Here is a 22,330-nt window from a genome sequence, read left to right as displayed (position 1 = left end):
AAAAAAATATTGAACATTTACAGTTGTAGATATTGTACATTTTCCATCTTTATTTTTTTCCCTCTCATTTCCCCTTCCCCTCCCTCATTCCCACCCCATCCCCCCCACACCGAGGTTGTTGACAAACACATCTGCAAAATATACAAACACATAGCATAGATGTTGCCGGGAAAGAAAAACAAAAAACAACAACAATATCAATCAGACCCAGCTGCATTGTGCACAATTATTTTAGATAAAAAGAGATAAAGAAAAAACTAAAAACACAAAGAAAAACTCTCTAGCACGGATGTGGCTGTGGAAGAAAGTCATCAATGATATTATGTCACTCTTTCCCCCACCCCTACTTATAGTGTTGTGGTAGTTCTTGAATAGTTTGATCTTCTGCAGCTGTGTCCCTCGTTCCCCTCTCCCTCCCCCAGTTACCCACCCATCCCCCCGGGGTCTCATTCACACCCATACATACCAGGACAGGGAGGGGGGGGGGGGGGGGGGGGGGGGGGAATTAGAAAATAGGAATAAAATAACAATAAAAGATAAGGAAGTGCAGTTAGGTGTAAAGCTCTATCCTTTCTAAGTCTCTTCGGTAAATCACCATTTTGGAATGGACTCAATGAAAATAGATGGGGGAAAAAAAATATTCCAGTCCACATTTCACTTCTCACCCATGCAGCCGGAGTACCAGAGTTCATTCAGGGGGCTCTGAGCCCCGCGGATCATGAGTTCTACTGTATACACGTTAGATCTATACACTTAGAATATACCAGTTGGATACCATCTGATGTCAGGTAAGGAATCTATGTTATCAGTGTTAGGATAATCAGACTCGTTTTCATGAAGATATAAGCTTTTTTGTGATATGTGCTCCAGCTGTTTCACTGTAAAATCCACGAGGAAATGAAAGCAGCTATTATCAGCGCGCGCCTCGAACGTGCGTGCGTGCACGTATACTATTGATCATCTAGCATTTATTTGAAAACGATTCATAAATAGGCTGACAAATATCAACGTTCTGGAATATTCCAGTAAAAGGCGATTATCACAGAATGGGCTGTTTTTCACCTCAAAACGGGTGCTTTTCAAAATGCTCTCAAACGGAAATGAAGCGATAAAAAACCAATCTGCCTTGACAACACTGACTGGAAAATGATTCTTTGATAAGCGACGGGCAGATTAGACACATAGCCATAATTTAAAACATAGATTAGGCGATATTAACGTTAACATTGGCGCCGATGGTGGCATTCAAGCACTAAATCGTGCGCACTCGTGGTGGCACTCGTGGTGGCACTGAAAGTGTTAATTTGCACATAATCTCACTGGTGGCCATATTAAAAATTTTTTTTATCAATAACTGTCAAACTACATTCATGTGTGCAAAACTGTTTAGAGTTTTGGGATGTGTGTGAGATTATGTGCAAAATAAATCAGCATTGTTTTTGGTGAAGTTCCCTTTTAACAACCATGAATATCAATTGGAAATGTTGCTTTCATTTGTCTACAGAATCATTCCTTTTTACAAAGATGGATGAGAAGCCTGACCTGCGATCACCTGTGGAACTGTCAATAGAGGCCTTGCAAGGAATGTTTGTGTATTTCTCTGTCTTCAAACATGGCTGCCTGTAACATAGCTGCCGTTGTTTTGTATATGGCAATGGAAGAGCCCACAGTTGCTATGTGATTATATATGAGAAATAGATTAGATTAGATTTGATTAAAATGTATTGTCATTATACACTGCACAAGTACAGTACAACAAAAATAAGTTTGGCATCCAACCAGAGTGCAAATGTAGCAGTGAAGTGCAACAGCAATATACAGTTAAAGTTAAACTGGATACAAAATATACGAATTAGTACTACTGAGTGTAGTGCTAATCAGATGTATGTACAGAGTTGTAGTATAATATGTAGGGATGTCCCGATCCGGGGGCCGATCACGTGATTTTCAGAAGATCGGGATCGAAAAAGAAAAAAAATCTGGATTTCTTTTATTTATTCAACAAACATGACCATGTTCACGTCTTAAACTCATACTGAGGCCTTAGTTTTGGTTTAAAATTGCATATCATCATTAATTTATTTATTGTCACACAGAGCAGAATATTTTTGCCAAAACAAACGCATTTCCTTTGATTTAATTATACATCAAATGATTTATGTCAAGGATGAGGGACATCCACTAGTTGCAGAACTTGCAGTCACCTGATCTTTACAGACGATGGCGCCATTGCTCTCATGAAGCAGCAGGTTGGAGGCGGAGTTTTTAGATTACTCCGATTGCAATGCCTCGCTTGAATGAAGTTAACTTTTCACCTGGATAACGTCAACATTCAGGGTGAATGTAATGTGAGAAATTGGGATGGGAGGGGGAAAAAAAGAAAATGTTTTGATCGGATCGGGAAAGATCGGTATCGGTAGATACTCAAAATCACATGATCGGATCGGGAGCAAAAAAATGTGTTCGGGACATCCCTAATAATATGTACAGTGATACAGGTATAAAGACAGTATGGTAGTAATTATACTGGTCAGCAGCGTAACTAGGATATATAAGAGTAGGATATATACAGGTATATATATAGTAAAGGACTACAGTATGTGCAGGTAAGTACAGACAAGTGTGGAATGGATATATATTATGTGTGGTGACAATAAATGTGGGGGCGACAGCGGCTCGGGAGGTAGAGCAGTCGTCTGGTAATCCAGAGGTTCCCGGTTCGATTCCCGCTCCTCCCGGGCAGCGTGTCGAAGTATCCTTGAGCAAGACACATAACCCCTAATTGCTCCCGATGAGCAGGTTGGCACCTTGCATGGTTGCCTCCGCTGTCCGTGTGTGAATGTGTGAGTGAATGGGTGTGGAACTAATTGTAAAGTGCTTTGGATAAAATAACTATAGAAATGCAGCCATTTACTTCTCGACAGACGCCTGCTACTTTACAACAATCAGTGACAACAGACTTTGAATCACGCTTCAAGCTTGCGACTCAACTGATAAGAGGTGAGATGGGGGGGACCCTGATGTAAACAAGACAAAAGTCTTTCTCTGGTCTGCATCCCCTTAACAATTGTGTGTATTGAGCCGTACTGTATTGTACCCATCTGTTAAATAAAGTTTTCATTCATTCAGATTTGAGATTTCTTGCTATTCGTTGATTGATCATCAGGTATCTTGTCAGATTCTGATGATGGGACATCCGGAATCTCATCACATGATTGGGCGATCGACATCTCAACAGGTCAGGCCTCTCATCCATTTTGCTGTAAAAAGGAACAATTCTGTAGAGAAATTAAAGAAACATTTCCTATTCATATTCATGAACTGTTACTGTACCTTATTTGATTGACAGCCCAGTAATATTTGAATTATGACAGCCTACATTGGAACTGACTTCATGAGTCAATTTCCTAGAATTGAGAGCAGAGATGGTTGAATACCATGGATGCTGGTCAAACTAGAGGTGGTGGTAGAGAGGAGGATGAGAAGGAAGCTGGTCGCTATCCTGGAGAACCCGTCCCACCCCCTCTATGAGGAGCTAGCCAAGATGAGAAGCACGTTCAGCCACAGACTCATACACCCCCCCCCGACACTCCACTAACCGCTTCGGCCAGTCCTTCATGCCAGCAGCCGGAGAACTAATGGCAGTAGAACTCGAGAACTACTAGGATGTCTGATCACTAAGTGTGTCTGACTCTGACCACCTAAACTGCACGGACGTATGACGTATATCATGCCAGTTAGGGTACCTTATGCATACTGCACCTGTGTATACCGTTTACTTTACTTAGTCATAGTATATATATATTCAGATTCTAAGTGTTTTATTGTCCATATTTATTGTATCGTATATTATAACTGATAGTGATACAGACGCTCATCTGCACCTTTGATTACAGTTTACTTGCTCATATTCTTATATTCAGAGTTAATTATATTGTTTACACTGCTTATTTTTATCTTTACTATAATTGTATTGCCTATATTTATGTCTTTGTACTATTACCCTGCCCATACCTGTACCTCCCCTCCCCATGCTGCTATGCCTGCATTTTCCCAAGGGCATCAATAAAGGAATATCGTATCTTATCTTGTGCTCACTTGCGTCATACCTGCTGCCAGAGGCCAACTCCACTACTGTACATGCATTGCTAATGCCTGACCCTTCAACCCCAGCTAGGCATGAAAAGAGAGTTGTATTTAGATTAAGGAAATTAATTAATTACTGAGATTAAGCCATTTGATCGGTGAAGATATCATTGAGACCTCTGACTGAATCGGTCAAAGGTAAGTTGTGACAGTGAAATCGCATATCAGAGACAGATGTCTGTGTTGTTGTTTTTCTTTTGCCTATGTACTGGGCAGTAAACTTTTGGGCCAATGTGTTTTGTGCCTGTATGGTGTTTGTACTGTGTTGTCTTATTTTTTGCAACCATGGTGACGCCAAAGACAAATTTCCACCAAAGTGCACAAATAGAAATATCCATCTATCTATTCTTTGGCATGGATAATGAGAACCACCAGCTGATCACAGAGGCAGTGCTGACATTTCTGCACGCGTCAGAGTTGTACCAGAGGATATAGCGTTATTGTATTTATTAGTATTGGACAGGCAAGAGGAGCAGAGAAGAAGGAGATAGAGTCGATAGTAATGTGTTTTGAAGATGAGAAGAAGAAGAGGGTAAACAATCAGAGGCCTAACTATGGCACACCACTAGCGTAGTATAAGAACTGAGGAGGGCAGTAATACGCCTGCGGGAAATTCAAAAGAAGAAAGAAGAAGAAGAGCAGCTCATCAAAAGAACTGCGGGGGGCAGTAATACGCCACGATGAGTCTACACTGCCGGAAATTCTAAAGAAGAAGAAGAAGACTTTTACTGAACTCTAATGTTCACCAGATTTGCTTGTTTGACCTAAAAGTAAAACCGCAAGAAATTTATTCCTGAGAGTCTGAGTTGAGATACAACATGCCATATTTGTATAGATCTATCAAATTCTATGAAGGAAATGGTATTTCGGCGGCAGCCATCTTGAAAAAGTTGGAGAATGTTGGATTTTCAAGTGGCTAAACAGTTTTGCAGCTAAATAGACCCAAGAGAACCTTCATGACAATTTTGACACTTGTTGCCACGTGTGAATGATTTGTGACTTATCTGCTTGGCTACCAGAGCGTTTATGCGCTCTCAGGCAAACGTTAATGTAGAGGAGGGGCGGAGTTTGCACTTTTATTTAAAACGGGCCCTCCCGGCTGCAGGGGCCCCGCTGTGAATAACCCACACGGCAGAGGATCAGTCAGAATAAACCATAGAAATAGAATGTGTGGGCGGCCGGGTAACACAGCGGACTAAGCATCTGTCTACCACCGCAGAGACACTGGTATCGAATCCGGCTGTCAGCGGTGCCTCCGGCTTGGCCGGTCGTCATACTGGCACAATTGTGCGCAACGACCAGGAAGGGGAGGGGGGAATTGGCATAACGACTAAATTGGGATGGGAGAAAAATACAGAAAAATAGGAGAAAAAGTGGATCCAAAAAAAAAATAGAATGTGTGAAAATGTGAATGTGCCACTTACACACTACTAGATTATAGCAGTATAGCAGCCTTGGCTGTTCTCCACCTTGTCATGTGACCGGGAGGAGCGTACCGGCCATCTTCAAATGCACACCATTGTCTTGGTCAGGACCAAATGGATTTATCGACTAACAAGAGGTAGCCCTAGTTTATACTACTTATAATTATTTTTATATACCTGCATATAACCCGTATAACTCGTATGATATCATGTACAATGATGATGTACAGTATATACCCTATATAGTTATATTTATCCACATCTGTTAATCCTTTTTATATACCTGTAGATCCTATATCTATATATATATTCCTTAGATACTCTTAGTTATACTGCTGGCCAGTATGACTTACTACCATAGGGTCTGCGTCCCTGACGAAGACGGACAGGAGCACTTGGATTGGACCCCGGGGCGCGGCGCCACACCGCAGCCCATGTCTGCTCCCAGCTGCCCTTGGGGGGGGGGGGGGGGGGGGGACGGGACGATGGGATGGGTCAAGTGACATTTCATCGACGACCTAATGCATGCGTGTGTTCCTGTGTCATGTGTGCGTTAATCTGCATAACAAATAAAGTGTGTGTGTTCCTGTGTCATGCGTGTGTAATCTGCATGACAAATAAAGACTTCTCTTCTTATGACGTTTGTGTATTCCAGTGCTTGGGAGCGTTCAATCCTCGATCCATTGACCTCTATAGGTTAATGTTAAAGTGGTATGTGGTCCAGTTATGCTGCTCTGATTATGTCCTCTTGAAGTAAATAACCTTCATACATTTTTTCCATTATTCTTTTCTATGCTAAATCTTTTTCTTCAAAGTAACTATTAACTGATGGGTTCAGATAAATGTAGTGGAGTAAAAAGTACAACATTTCCTTTGAACTGTAGTGGAGTAAGGTTCCCTAAAATGAAAATACTCACAAAAAGTAGCTCGAAAAAGTATTGTAGAAAATCTTTTTATATTTAATACTTTCCCCCATTGCACTTTACCATTACATTTGCACTCTGGTTAGATGCCAAACCTCTTTTCGTTGTACTGTATAATACCAATACATTTGAATATAATCGAAAACTATAATTCAAATGATCTAGAAGTCCTGATATAACTCTTTGTACATGCTGTGCGTACCGTGTAGTGGAAGGATCACATGAATAACGGAGCAGAAAGAACACATGGTAGTTACAACGTCTTCTTTATTGACAATAAGCTGATGCCATCGCAGTAGCAGGAGCATATCATTCCATGGTTTGGTTTCATTAGATCGTTTTGTGAAATTGAAAATATATACAAAACAATTTCGCCTTTTGACGCACTTTCTCAAGCACATTTCAAGCATAAGTACAGACAGTCCAAAGCACTCGAGTCCAAAGGATTGATTTCAAGCGATGACTGAAAATAATATGGACCCATTGTCACACTAAGAACTTCAATTTGAAGCAATGACACATTTTAAATTGGAAAATAAATCATGGATAACAGAAGCGTGGGGATAAATATGTAAACTGGTCTGAGTGCCGGAGTCACACAAACATACTAGGATTGGATGTGAAATTAAAACAAAACATTTACAATCAAAACAGAAATCTAAAAAACATTAATTTGGGTACATGATACATCAAAAGGTATTTTTGCAGTCATCTCACATCTTCTGTGTGAGAAGTGGTCAAGGACAGATCCAATAAGGAGGTATTACAAAAATACAAAAGGCTTTTGTTGTTGTAATGTAAATAAACGTAAGTAATGAGCAAAGGGCACATGTGGGCACAGAGAGAGAGAGAGCGGGACTGGGGTTACATTCTATGTTGGGGTGTAAAGTTCCTAAAAAGAGGATTAAGGTAACCGTATACTGAAAAATAAGTCCAACCTGCTCGAAATAGAACTACAGTCGAACACAGTGCTGCTCGTAGACTCTGGGCACCTTGGCACCAGTCGTAGATGACGCTGCTTTTGGAGTCTGTGTGCTGAGAATCTGACTACCGTAGTTCACCTACATCAAAGCCAAAGCAGTGCTTACGTCTTCTCCACTGATATGTCATTTTGATCTTACGAACCAGTCGAAGTTAGGTTGCGCTGATACAGCAATACTGTCGCCTTTAGTGGCTGGTTGGTTTGTAACTGGTGGGTCTTTAGTGGCTGGTTGGTTTGTTATTGGTAGGGTTAATAAGTTAGGGTATATCCTAACTAGTTTGCATGGGAAGTCATTTCCAAAACGAGTAGTCATAAAAGATAAGAGCTCGTGGTTAGAGTGCAAGTGCATTCGTTTGCTAAGTGGCACGAGATGGCATTGCAGATGGGCAGATCACCATTCAATCTGTGATTGGTCAATTAAAATCGCCACATGATTGTTGAGCAGCAAAATGGCACTGAATTACGGAAAGATGCAATGTGCAAGAAGAAAAAAAACGAAAACATTTACTTACGGCTGCATAGGGGGTTATATAAATATAAATGCATATTAGTTCATTGCTATTTAGGGTTTAGTAGTAAATTTAGGTGTAATATACAGCATGTGTAAATCAGGATTCAGGACCCACTTGCATTGTGACCAGGCTAGATTTGAAATTGCGCATAGCTGGTGCAATCTGCCCAGGAAGTAACAGGTATCAAGGCTGGTCCGAAGTGCTATTATCAATTTTAGGACACTGCGGATCTGTATTCAACCGTCCAGCTTCACTAAAAACAGCTGCTCAGGTATTAATACATGGTAGATAGTGACTCTATCTATGGTAGACACAAGACTGGTAGGAGTTCTAGTATAAAAAGGTATAGTCAGAAGAACATGGGAATCAGAAGCGGGTAGTTTCTTGCACGGCAGGTGCCCTTGTCCGACAGACTCCGCATGCTCCTGTACTCAAGGACATAGAAAATGTAATGACTGGCTGCCAGGTTAAGATGCAGAAGAACAGTCTTTGAGTTGATTTCTATGCTTTGGGAACAGCAACTGTAATGCAAATGTGCGACACGCTGTTCAACGTGGGACGAAAAGGGGGAATGGGATTACACTTTTTCTCCCCCTTTTTCGTTTTTATAGCAGTTAAAAGAAAACCGGCCATAGCTTGACAGACGCGTACGACGGAGCATATGGGATTTGTCGATAGGGCAACAACGTGTAACAGACTACGGGAACGGGCTACTTGACGGTCCACCCACCATCAGAGTGACATATCTCATAGCCACAGATCTAGGATCAGACTGCTTCACCCCTTACTTCTAACAAAAAAAGAGAAATCAGGGGCAGGGCCGGTGCCAATGTAACCATCGATAACCGGTGAGCGCCTCTCACACGTACTGTTTCTTCTGGGCCTGTGAGGCGAGGTCTTTGGCCTTCTCCTTAGCTGCCAGCGCCGTCTCTCTCGCTCGCTCTGTAGCCGTTTCGGCTAACGTTCTGGAGGGCGTCTCACCTGCAAGAGTGATAGCGGGAAATTATTAAGACGGGCAGAAACTTGAAGACTTACCCATCCATCTACATTAATTGCACACACATCCACAAGCACACACTCACTTTAAACACTCGGCTATAACATTAACGTGCAAAGGCCCGGCCCCTCTTGAGGACGATTTGCCCACCGGTGCCTCTAGCGGCCCCATCTGTTGCCTGTCGATTGCCGTTTCAGGCGACAAAATCCGCTAAGCGTTCTCGAGTTACATGCCGATATGCGAGGCGTGCGCCGAAGTACACGGCAGACTTTCAAATACCACTCCCGACTCCCGCCGCTCTACCTCCGTCAATCATTCGGCGATCTGGAAAATTATTGGACAGGGTTGTACTGTAACCAATGAGTTTGGCTTTCCAATGCTACCCCACGTGGGGATGAGCGAATCAGGGATATAGGTGAAAAGTCACAAGCGCAAACAGGAAGATAAATTTCCGCATAATGCATTGGAGTTAATGAGGAAATGGTTTTCTGCAGCGCTTTTTTTCGTCTCTTTTTTATTAGCGATTTCCATTCATTTTTCATCAATCTAGCCTCACGTTACCACTGGGACTCTCTCTGAGCTCGAACAGGGAAAATACCGCCCCCTATCGTCTCCCGGATGGTAATGCACCCTTTGGATTGGACTGAATGAAAACGCATGGGGAAAAGAAAATCCGGAATCCACATTTTACTTGTCAGGCATGTAATCCGAGCCGATTGCAGTCTTTGTGGTCCCTCAGAACAGCGTGGAATATGTGTTTCAAGCACCCAGCGTTGGATCAATAAACGCAATCGATATTTGGAATGGCGATCAGGAATTGGAATATTCTTTTTGGAGAACATCTGATATGAGGTAAGGAATCTATTTTACCAGTCTTGGGCTAATCAGAGCTTTTTTCACAGATATATCAACGTGTCCCATATGTGTGTGTGTGCTGATCAGGAAATAAGATAATCGATTTTTCAGCCTGCTTCTCTAAGTGCATAAGTACACATATACTATTGATAATCTAGCGTTTATTTGAAAACAATTCATAAATAGGCCGAAAAATTACAACGTTTTTTGTGTATTCCAGTAAAGGGCGATTCCTGCAGAATTCCTTTTTTTCCTGGAAATTTCCAAAAACTAGCGTTTTTCAAAATGGTATAAAATGAAAATGTACAGATGAAAAAACAATCTGTTTCGACAATGTTGACTGCAAGCAAGTCATTGATAAGCGACGGGCGTATTAGACACATAGCCATAATTTAAGATATAGTTTATGCGTTCGCAAATGTGCTCGCCCTCTCATTGAATAGAGCGTTGGCACTCAAGCGCTAAATCGTGTGCCCCCTGCTGGCACTCAAAGTGTTATGGGCAGGGCAATAACTCAGTGTCATCATTTATTGCCCTTCAGTGTGATCATATTATGGTGAAATGTTGATATTGTGATATTCCTGCGGTATACAATTCTGTAAATGAATGTTAAGGAAATGTTACCTCAAAGCTTTCATCAAAATGAGATCTGAAATTATTAGCCGAAAGGTTTTAATGTCTAGTAAGTAGTATCATACATCAACTGGATTACCTAAAGGCTCAATCAGTGATCCAGACATGAACGTCACTGTGGTAAATTGCCTGTCTCAATCATGTACTATGTCGTGAAAACAAACATTAATTTTGAAGTTTTAGAAGGGGGGGGGGGGGGGGGGGGGGGTGCGAATAAGGGAACTAGGTGAAAGTTGACGAGCGAAAACTAGAAGTGATTCAGACTTCAGAACACATGGCGGTGGATGAGGAAATGGATTTTGGAACGTTTCTTTTTTTGTCGTCAGTTTTACTCTGACATCTCTCAAAGACCCATTTCTGAACAGATTTTTCATCAAATTTGGACCTGTACTACATACGACTTCAGGCTATGAGCCGCAGTGTTTTCCAGCTTATACCTCTATGCTGGAATATTAGAATATGGAATCTTGCAACCACTACAGAAATATGCAAGTACACAAGTTCAAGTTCAACTCAAGTTCAGACCTCTGTTACTCTATTTCATTAGCACTAAAAGTGATTTACCTTTTTTGCATTAGTAACTTCAGAATGTTATCTTTCAAACGAGACCAGGCTCATGCATGTGCTATAAGTATAAAGTATAAAGCTAAGCTTTGGAAAGAAATTATGCAGTCCTCAAGTTAAAGTAAAAAAGAGAAGGCCACTTTTCTGGGTGCCTGTTAAGAGGTTAAGCAACTTCCATTTAGCTTATTTTCCAACTACAAACTCTTGAAGAAATGTACATGAATAGAGTGATATTTAGTTATTGCCCAACCCCAGCTCCATCAGCCAACTATGTGAAAAGGGACTGAGCCCAATTGATTGCTCTGTATAGTAAAGCTGCAGAATAGATACAATCATTAACTTCAACAAGAAAAAGGACAACGTACCTGTCATTTTGGCCAGGACGTATTCAAAGCCTTTCATGCTCTTTGTAACGCTGGTCTTGAACCTTGCAAGGCCAAATTCCTGAAATCAAAAAACCAATCCAGTTAGGCAGGTAAAGAAAAAGAAAAAAATATATACAGGTGCACAGTGTATATATCAAATAAATTAAAATCAAATGTATTTGTAAGGCCCGACAACACACCTTAATGTCCCCATGGGCCGGACACGTCTTCTTTAACACATTGACTGCCGGGGGTTGTTCCCATCTAATACCCCTCTCTGCCACCGTTAAAAGCCTATGGAGATGTTTACCTTCTTTGCAGAGCTATAACTTTTTAAATTGTATTGCTATATTGACATTACTATGGCCCATTCAACATCGATTATCTATCGTTCAGGATGTGGGAACGTTATACTTTTTCATTCATACATTGTTGTGTTAATACCTTCGAGAATATAAGTATGTTTTTAATCTTTTCTGCTGTAAGTCCATTTCTGGTTTGTATGGCGCAATAAACGCCGAAATAATATCGATTATTAAGTTTAGAAAGCGATCCATATGTACTATAGTGTCTGTCAGGAGTCCCGTAGCGAGCTGTGACTGCCGGAGGAATTTCCTCGATGCACCGATGGCACTTCCGGTTTTTGCGAGAGTGTAACTAGCCCGACCATCCACCAGGCGGCGGTATTGAGCCGTTGCAGTCACATCTAGGGTCCCGCTAGGGCATCGGGGGTTGGCTGGATGAATTATGAATGCCATGGCGAAAAAATGAAATATTGATCTAAAAAACGCTGTACAGCGATCTTGGCAGACAACGCATGGCGGGCAATAACGCTGGACAGCGTTTTTGGCGCTGGATGTGTTAAACAAGTCAAGAAGAGACATCACAATAAATCAAGAACAAAACTAAAAACACCATGAAATCCTAAATAAAATGTAAAATAAATAAATGCAACACTCCCAGACATACCCCACGCGAAGGTAAGGAAAAACTCACTAAAACCTGGCAATAGGAAAAAAGCACCACAGGCAATGTGGAGGGGAGAAACCTTAAAAGGGCCGTTCAAGGGGGGGGGGGGATCTCCCTTATTAGATGTCGGTGATAGTGTTGCTATGGATGATCAATGGGTGGAGAATAAAACAGACGAAACAGTTGGTATGTATGTACATATACGTGTAATAAAACACAAATATGTACATGCAATAGCATGCAAATATGTACATAAGAACATTACATAGGGAATAGAGACATATATACACACACACGTATATAAACACGTATTATACTGTACATATACAGTATATGTAGCCAAGAGGAACTGACGTTGCGTTGGAATTCAGTGCACGGACAGTAATTAGGCAACAACAGGCACTTGTTGGCGATCTGCGAGAGCTATTCTGGGCTCTGTCTCAGGGCTGCTACACCGCATGTAGCGTGGTGATCAGAGTTTGGCTGTATACGGGTCCATGCCGTTATCCGATTTGGTGATCTGATTTGGAGTAGCACTGGTGTACCAGGCGGCAGGCTGACCGGGACCTGAGCTGGTAGAGCCGACCTCATGTTATTACGAGGTTGGTTGAAAACACCACAGGCCAGAGAGACGCAACCATGGTAGAGTGATAATAACAAAGCCGCTACGCGCTCTTCCCCCTCCTGTCATACGCGTGTCTCTCCTCTCTTCCCTAGTGTTTAGGCGCGGGCCTTGATCACCCGAGTGGCAGCACCTGTGAGGGCTGATCACCTGAGGGGCAGCACCTGTGAGGGCTGATCACCTGAGGGGCATAAAAGTTCACCTACTCTTGCTGTTGTGGCTACATGTAGGCTGTCAAAAAGAGCCTTGAGGGGCTAAACAGAGGAGCATAAACACTGTGACACGCATCGTGAAATAATTCAGCTCCACGTCCAGAATATACGTTTAAACTATTTATTCTTTCGCTTCATGAAACACGCATAAAACATAAACGTTAAAAAAAAAACATAAACCGGTACCAGTGCTGTTGCGATATTGCAGTGAATAGAAAAGATACGCTAACCCCCTAAATGTCAACACAAGTATAAAAAGAAATAATAAATAAAAGTGAATGAAATCCCATATGAACACTATTGACACCAAAGCCCCCCAGTGAACACGCCCGGCATCTTAAGTGACAGTACAACTAACAATACAACACCATAACCCATAGAGAATACAGAGACTTGCATATAGAGTATGGCTCCTACACCTGCCACTCTCTCACCTCCCTAATGCTGTGAGCCAGCTTCAGTGGGGGAGAGCCCAGTGTCTGGGAGGCTGTCTGGGAGGCTAACTGGGACAGTGCATGCTCTTGCTTCAGTGGGGGAGAGCCCAGTGTCTGGGAGCCATCTTGCCTCCATGTAGCGGCTGATGGGAGAGCTGTTGGAGAGCTTCTTCATCATGGGGGTATGAGGGTAGTTGGGGAAATCTGACCAGAGATCTGCTTTATAGCTGCTAGTGAGACACTGCCTTGGTGGTCTTTCTTCTTTGTTTTGCTTGCTTTACTGCCGCCCCATGGTGCCGCCCATCTGGTGCAGCGAGCAGTGGAACATTGAAGTTGTGAGCTGCCTTTGTTTACTACAAGTTTACTAGCCACCTTAACACATTCGGGGCCATTGGGATTAGACGGGGCCCACTCTATACGGCCAGCATTTCATAATAACCTTTCATTGTGCGTGAGGCTGTTTGTAGAGCTAAATCTATACTTTATATCATTGATATCTGTCCATTCTCATTGTCAATTGACACTATAAACAGTCCCTTCAATATTCCTTAAATAATATTTTTTTTATCAATACGTTCCCATTTTATAGCGTCTCGAATATGAACGTTATAGCAGAATGTTCTGGGGTATTTCCTGGAACGCGAGACATAGGGTGCTAACTAAGCTAATAACGTTAAATCGAATGGCGTTTCGGCTATAGACAAGCTAGAGCTCAAACTCAAAATGCATATTGTCGGTATCATGGTCCACCATGAATGCATGAAAGGGGTGGGGGGGCAAGGAACGTCGTTTCTGATTATTGATTACCAATAACGGCATTAGTCTCAGTAGCCACATTCGCTGATCGGCTGGTTGGGTATGATAACAAGGCCTGATCTGCATGTAATTTACGTGAAAAAGCTCTTACCTATGGCCGGTTGGACTGCAAAAGGGATTTCCCAGTTATCGATCGCCATCTGGTAGATCCATATGTCCATTGGCTGATGCTATATTCCTTTACTGCACACTGAATTCAGCGTCCCAAAAACGATTCTAGGCGATCGGCTACACGCATAGCTTTAGGCTAACAGAAAAGTCCATTCAAGATAATAAAAAAAATTAAAAAAAACGGTCTGTAACAGGGAACACTGCATTATCGAGACAGCGCCCCTATGAGGATCTGGCCGGTAATGCACTTTTCCGAATTCCAAGAGTAGGGTAAATCTGCAGTGCCGCTCGGTGACATTGAGTAGGATATTAAAATGGAATAAAAGCCAAAACAACCTTAACACGTATATATATACGTGGTTGGCCCTTTAAGCATGGCGCCGAAACACGTATATATACGTGGTTGTGGCCCTGAATGTGTTAAGCTAGTGAATGTCGACAGCATGTGTGTGTATGTGTTTTTCTAAGGTGCCCCTGAATGCCAACCAACTTGTTGTTTTGATGCCTACAGACTGAGTTTTAAATCAACCAAAGAATATCTTATCATTTATATAATTTTTATACAACGTTGCTTTCTGGTCATATATGCCTTAACTGCATTAAACTTAGGACTCATGATCGGAAAAGTACCGGTTCGAGCCCCGGTCAAGGCCGTTGTCGGAAAGTGGTGTTGTTGTCCAGCAGGGAGCACTCTGTCCTCTGGACTAGTCGGTAACAAATGCCCCTGTTATGGTGACGGGGACACCGTAAAGCTGCGAGTGCAGTCCTTCGGATGAGATGCTAAACCGAGGTCCTGACTGAATCTCGTCATTAAAGAACCCAGGACGCCTATCGCAAAGAGTAGGGGGTTCCCCGACGTTCCTGACCAAATTCCCAATCAGGTCTCTGACATCAAGGCCACCTAATCATCCCTTCCCCTTAATTGGCTGATATCAATCCCTGTCTCCTGAGCCGTTCAGCCACTGTGTAGTTTGATCTGTGCCTGGTGCCAGTGTATGGCAGCCATTGAACCTGCGTAGCCCAAGGTTGGGTGCTACCAGTGGTGGTGAAGGAGGCAATTTCCACCCTACATTGTGGGGAGCGCTTTGAAGGTCTAGAAAAGCGCTATATAAATGTAATGAATTATTATTATAAACTTGTCTGTGGCTGTAGGGTTCCAAATAGATATATGTGTGTGTATGTGTATATCTTAGATATACGTACATATATCTATATGAATCATTCAGTAATTGTTCAATCAATCACTCTGTCCATGAAAACCATTAAACATTTTCAGTTGTGTCTTTACAGTGTGTAGTATGTTACATATCACAGCTCTTAAACCTTTCAAGTAAGGGACCCAAATAAAATGGTTTCTATTTTCAAACATTATGTTCGTCATGTGTTTCAGTGAACCTGGGTCCCGTGATGAGAAAAAATGAACTATTTTATTTGGGTCCCTTACTTGAAAAGTATTAATTCATATTATTACCACTGCTGTCATGTGGGGGACCCACCAGCTTCCTCTCCCCAGGAAGCCCCACACCACGCTCCCTGGGCTAAGCAGTGTAGGTCCCCTTTGCTCCACTGACCTGAATAGCTCTGGAGAGACCGTAGACTTTGGAGGAGATCCAAGCCTCTCTCTTTATCTCCGTCCAGCTGCCGTTCTCGGGGTTAATTCTGTACTCGCACCGCTCTTCCACAGACTGTGTGGGGGGGGGGGGGGATTATTTGTCAATATTGAGATCACGATTACTCATTTACATTGGTAACATCATCCATTTATTGAAGAAAAATATAGATACAAAAATTAATAAAAATATAATTTTGTATTAAATGTAATGAGGTAGGTCATGCTTTGACTCCCTCTGGATAAAGAGCAACTGTTATGCAAGTGAATGTGTCTATGGTAGTGCACTGCTATAGGTAGGGATAACCCTGACCCCTACCACTTTTTCACTTTAAAAAAAAAACAGGAGAGATAGGTCATAGGTCAGGGATCGGCAATAGGCGGCCCGCGGGCCGAAATGGGCCCGCCAGCAATAATTACTGGCCCGTCAGGTTATTTTGAGAATATGATGTTTATTTTACGCGCAGGAAATATTCACTCGTCTTGACGCCAGAGTGTCTTTTGAAGCTGTATCTATCTATTCATCATATCTATGGCTGTCACTATAGCCAATTGAAATGCTAGAAATGGTCACATGGACTGGGAGAACCAATGGAATTTCACTTTCACTTCCGCGTTTGGGATGCCGGCGAGCGAACGTTTGCAAAAACAAAACAAACGTCTTTGAATAACTTTTTTGCAACGGGGAAATATGATGAGCCAGAAGAGGAGCCTACGACCTATAAAGCTTATTTTAATAAACAGGAGTCATTCTTAAAATACGGGTTTATCGCAACAGGTAACTCTCGCAATAAGCAACCGGTGACTCTCGCTTGTTGACATGGCAACACGAGCAAGCAACTGTGTTCAAGTTGGGTGGGCATTCAACGCGAGCGGACATTTAACATGTTATTAGCATGGATTTTTGAGGACCGAAGCAGAAACAATAAGTCCAGGGCAGGGCTGCCTGCATTATGCCGGTGAGTGTTGTGTTTTAATAATAATAATACATTCAATGTATAATACACCCGCCGTGGTGCTTAAAATCAAATGCACCCTACTGATCTCGATTTATAATGCGAGCACCTGCATTAAAATCAAATGACTGATCTGTTCATGTGTAATGCACTGTGTGAGAGGCACTTTATAATAGAAAAAAGACAGTGCAAACATGTATATGTCGTTTTTTTTTTACAGTTAAAAAATGTTCACTTATCATTGGCCCGCCACACAATGGCTTGGGGAAAATTTGGCCCGTGGGCAAACCTAATTGCCGACCCCTGTCATAGGTCATGCTTTGACTCCCGCTGGACAAAAGCAACTGTTATGCAAGGGCTGAGTTTATGTGGTGAAGCACTACTAGAAACAGAAATGCCCCAAAATGACTAATGTGCTGCTAAACTTTAAGTACCATTTCAACACAGAGGGCCGATATTATCCATGAGGTGACTGAACAGACACTTAGATCATCAGTTTCATGATGTGACTGAACAGACACTTAGATCATCAGTTTCATGATGTGACTGAACAGACACTTAGATCATCAGTAGGGATGTTCGATATTGGCCAACTCTTAATTTCCGATACCGATATCAACCAATACACGGATATATGGAACTATACATCACATCTGACATCTCTCATATTGATATTTTGAGTGAGAGGAGAAGTAGCCGATATAAAATGTGCATGTTGTGCATGTCGTTAAAAAAAGTTTAAACCGATACCGATCAATATCGGACATCTCTAATCATCAGTTTCAAATGGTCTGGAGCCATTTGAAAACCGTTGGGAGCCTACGGGACTGAATAAATAGATAAAGATATGGTGTGTCGTGTTAGAAGAGGGTTTTCGTGGTACCATGAGTCGAGCGTGGCTGATGTTCCAGGTCAGCGTGGTCATGGTCCTGGTTCGAGGGTCCACCACGGAGTCCTCGATGATGTAGGCCGAGCTGGCCATGTGCTTGGGGAGGTACTTCTCCATCCAGCGGGGCGCCCGGCTCGTTTTGGTCAACAGACGCCTGGACACGAGGCAGTTGCTGGGAGTCACCTCCCGGAAAACTATGTCTTCTGTCAGGACATGGTTACTGGGGGGGGGGGGGGGGGGGGGGGGTAAGAGAGTGGTTCAAGTTCAAGTTTGTTTTATTTGTCATATGATATAACCCTTTCACTACCACACTACCAAAGGGGTTAACCCTTTCACTGCGACAATACAGAAGGTTAACCCTTTCACTGCCACACGGCAAAGGGTTAACCCTTTCACAACCACACTACAACCCTTTCATCTGTAGTGTGGTAGTGAAAGGTTAACCTTCTGTCGTGTGGTAGTGAAAGGGTTAACCTTCTGTAGTGTGGTAGTGAAAGGGTTAAAGTACATGTACATTACAGTGAAATGCCTGGTTCTGTATAAGCCTCCTGAGATTGTGCTTAACACAGTAAAAATAAAAATAAAAAATAAAGACCAAACACTATACAAAATATACAATATACAAAACTAAAGTACAAAATGCAAACAATGCAAAATAGCAAAAATGAGGTAGAGATGTAGTGCAAATCTTTTTGTAATAAATAGATAGAAAATAGATCAAATATGGTGTAGTTAACACTTTGAGTGCCAGCCACGATTTAGCACTTGAGTGCCAGCGCTCTATTCAATGAGAGGGCGAGCACATTTGCAAATGCATAAACTATATCTTAAATTATGGCCGTCTAATACGCCCGTCGCTTATCAATGACTTGCTTGCAGTCAACATTGTCGAAACGGATTGTTTTTTTCATCTGTACATTTCCGTTTTATACCATTTTGAAAAACGCTAGTTTTTGGACATTTCCATAAAAAATTATTGATTCTGCAGGAATCGCCCTTTACTGGAATACACAAAATACGTTGTCATTTTTCGGCCTATTTATGAATCATTTTCAAATAAAACGCTAGATTATCGATAGTATGTGTACTTATGCACGCTAGAGAAGCGGGCTGAAAATCGATTATCTTATTTCCTGATCAGCACACACACACATATAGGGCCCACGTTGATATATCTGTGAAAAAAGCTCTGATTACCCCAAGACTGGTAAAATAGATTCCTTACCTCAGATCAGATGTTCTCCAAAAAAAATTATTCCAATTCCTGATCGCCATTCCAAATATCGATCGCGTTTATTGATCCAACGCTGGGTGCTCGAAACACATATTCCACGCTGTTCTGAGGGACCACAAAGACTGCAATCGGCTCGGATTACATGCCTGATAAGTAAAATGTGGATTCCGGATTTTCTTTTCCCCATGCGTTTTCATTCAGTCCAATCCAATGGGTGCATTATCATCCGGGAGACAATAGGGGGCGGTATTTTCCCTGTTCGAGCTCAGAGATTGTCCCAGTGGTAACGTGAGGCTAGATTGATGAAAAATGAATGGAAATCACTAATAAAAAAAATAACGATTAATAACGAGATTTCTCGTTGTTGGCACTGAACGGTTGGCATGAAATAACGAGAATTCTCGTCGTTGGCACTCAAAGTGTTAAAAAGTGTTCAAAGTGTCTAAAGTGAATGTTCTTTTTTTTATCTACTTTTTCTCCCATTTTCTATTTTTCTCCCATCCCAATTTCGTATCGTCCAATTCTACCCTCCCCTGTCTCGAACGCTGTTAGACCATGCCTCCCACAAGCCGGCTGCAATGTGGACAAAGCCTTGCATCACGTATCCCCTCCGGTACACGAGGAGGCAGCCGTCGCATCTTTTCACCTGCACAGCGCGATCTCTCAGCGGCGAGGGTCTGCGTGGGAGGGACACGCCGCCCTCGTCGCTTCCTGATTCTACTGCGCAGGGCCGCAGGCGCACCAACCGACCTGTAGGAGTCGCTGTCCACAACGTCCGATCCCCACCCACCAGCTTCCCACCCCCTAATACTGCCAATTGTATTAGTATGAACGACCAGCCAAGCTGGTAGCAACGCCGAGAGCTGGGCTCGAACCCAGCATCTCCTGCATTGGTGGCGAGCGCCTTGCCCACTGCGCCACCTAGCCGCCCTCTAAAGTGAATGTTAAAGGTGAGTTTGTTTAAAGTGAGTACATTTATTTAAAACAATTATTCATTGGAGCAGTATTAAAAAGTAAAAGAAAATAGAACATTTTGAATGAAATAGGATTGTGACAATTGTATTACAAGATAAAGACGTAAATCATCACGTAAGTCGTATCACAATGTAATTTGCACCGGAAAACTATACCGCCACCACATACCATTATACCGTCAAAACTAAGGATACAAATAACAATCTTGCAGCTGTGTGTGCGTGTGACAGCGTGTGTGTGTGTATAATAATAATAATATATTTGATTTGTAGGGCGCTTTATAATTGTGGAGCAAATCTCAAAGCGCTGTGTGTGTGTGCGTGTGTGTGTGTGTGTGTGTGTGTGTGTGTGTGTGTGTGTGTCTGTGTGTGTGTCAGTCAGTCAACGGGGCAGATTTAGAGATAAGGGCCAGGGGCCTAAACAATCTTTGTTTATTATTGACCAGGCACAATCCCACCTACTTATAGCAAAGATCAAAAGTAAGAGTGTATCAACAAACCCATACATTCCTCCTTGTGAACGTCAGGCTACCTGTAGGGGTTGGGGTATCGCTGCCAGTACGCGATGCACACTTGGTCCCAGGAACTTTTCAGAAAACCTGCGCAGCTGAAATACTTCACCATGGTTCCCTCCGATTACTTTGGCAAAAGACCCTATGAAGACAAACAAGTGAGGTAACGGTAAGCAGGGGCGTAGCTGGGGGGGGGGGGGGGGTAGCTTAGGATGATTCCAAGGGCCCAGCACTGGGGGGGGGGGGCCCAATTATTTTTTTTACTAGACATCACTCAGGTGTATTATTGATGCTCTGCTTGATACTATGTTTGTTTCTGAAGTGTGTGTGTGTGTGTGTGTGTGTGTGTGTGTGTGTGTGTGTGTGTGTGTGTGTGTGTGTGTGTGTGTGTGTGTGTGTGTGTGTGTGAGATATATAGAGAGAGAGGGGGCTTTGGTAGACTATTGCATTGGTCCATTCATTGAAGATGAACGCAATGCGACATCCTTTACTAGGCTCACCCACCAACAGTGCAGGTGCTGAACTGCTGATCCGAATGTATAGGTAAAAACCATATTATGCGTTTTCATCAATAAAAAAATTGCCAAAAAAAAATCCGCTCGCGCTGGGGACTGGGGGCCGACAAATACATTCTTTCATGGGGCCCAGAATCTGGAGCTACACGCCTACACCCCTGACGGTAAGGCATGTAGGTTAGATTGATTGACATGGTTGAAAATGATAAGGCAGGACAACAATCCTTGATCCCTATACCAGTGACTTTCTAGCACAATCAATCTAGTGCATTTCGCACAGCGATGACAGCTGTTTTAGTTTAGTTTTAGACAGCTGTCATCATAGTTGTGCAGAATGCACCAGATTGAATGTGCTTAATGGCTATAGACTAGCAAAATCACAATGGCATAAGGGGTCAATGGTTTTGATTGATTGATTGATTGAAAACTTTATTAACAGATTGCAGAATGGGTACAATACAGTGCGGCTCAATACACAAAATTGTTAAGGGGAGGCAGACCAGAGAAAGACTTTCGTCTTGTTTACATCAGGATCCCTAATTTTCAATTCATCAGGACATATATGACATACATGAACATGACATACAGATAGACAGTACTACAGTAGTCTACTATGGGGTTAGTCAATGGGGTACGAACAGAGCGCAGATATGTAACGATAGGCGATCTAACAAGCCGCTATCTATTTATATCCACGAATCAGATGAACAAGAATAAGGTTGTAGTTAACTATTCCAACCATAGTGGGACTGGTTACAGACTAGCTAACGTGATATCCTCTGGTGGTCACGTCCGCAATGCAGCTGCTAACGTTGCCAACTAGCTACTGTACCGAGCGAGCCAGATCAAGCACGTTGCATAATTTGACCCAATCTCATTGACCGATATTTTAAAGGGGAAATATTGTGAATTAGATTAAAAGAGTGACGAAAGACACTTACCTTTTTGGCAATTCCATTCAAAACAGAATGTACATTTTCCACTCCTGCTAGTGCCACTTTTCCGAGCAGCTACATGTCAGACGTGATTCGGGCCGAGAGGAAGAAGGTCAAACCCAACGTCACTTCCGATGAGTG

The 22,330-nt window shown here is 42.5% G+C and overlaps 1 protein-coding gene across 1 annotated transcript; it reads right to left on the bottom strand.

The window, feature by feature from the left end:
- Nucleotides 1-6,743: 6,743 nt before the first annotated feature.
- prelid1a (PRELI domain containing 1a) lies at nt 6,744-22,288 on the bottom strand. The gene is made up of 6 exons (XM_084332336.1): nt 22,196-22,288; nt 20,760-20,881; nt 18,014-18,239; nt 16,137-16,250; nt 11,402-11,480; nt 6,744-8,968 (listed from the first exon to the last, which is right to left on the bottom strand). Exons 2-6 carry the CDS (start codon nt 20,849-20,851, stop codon nt 8,847-8,849), a joined length of 633 nt encoding a protein of 210 aa, XP_084188462.1. The 5' UTR covers nt 20,852-20,881; nt 22,196-22,288; the 3' UTR covers nt 6,744-8,846.
- Nucleotides 22,289-22,330: the final 42 nt, after the last annotated feature.

The sequence above is a fragment of the Notolepis coatsorum genome (assembly GCF_963971535.1).
Source record: "Notolepis coatsorum genome assembly, chromosome: 16".
NCBI lineage: Eukaryota > Metazoa > Chordata > Actinopteri > Aulopiformes > Paralepididae > Notolepis > Notolepis coatsorum.
The sequence above is the reverse complement of the archived record's forward strand: the minus strand, read 5'-3'. Positions and strand labels throughout refer to the sequence as shown.

Coding starts and splice junctions, on each gene's coding strand:
- prelid1a (XM_084332336.1), bottom strand. CDS start 20,851: ATGGTGAAGTATTTCAGCTGCGCAGGTTTTCTGAAAAGTTCCTGGGAC. Junction 18,240..20,759: donor CGATACCCCAACCCCTACAG/GTAGCCTGACGT, acceptor CCCCCCCCCCAG/TAACCATGTCCTGACAGAAG. Junction 8,969..11,401: donor CGTCCTGGCCAAAATGACAG/GTACGTTGTCCT, acceptor TCACTCTTGCAG/GTGAGACGCCCTCCAGAACG.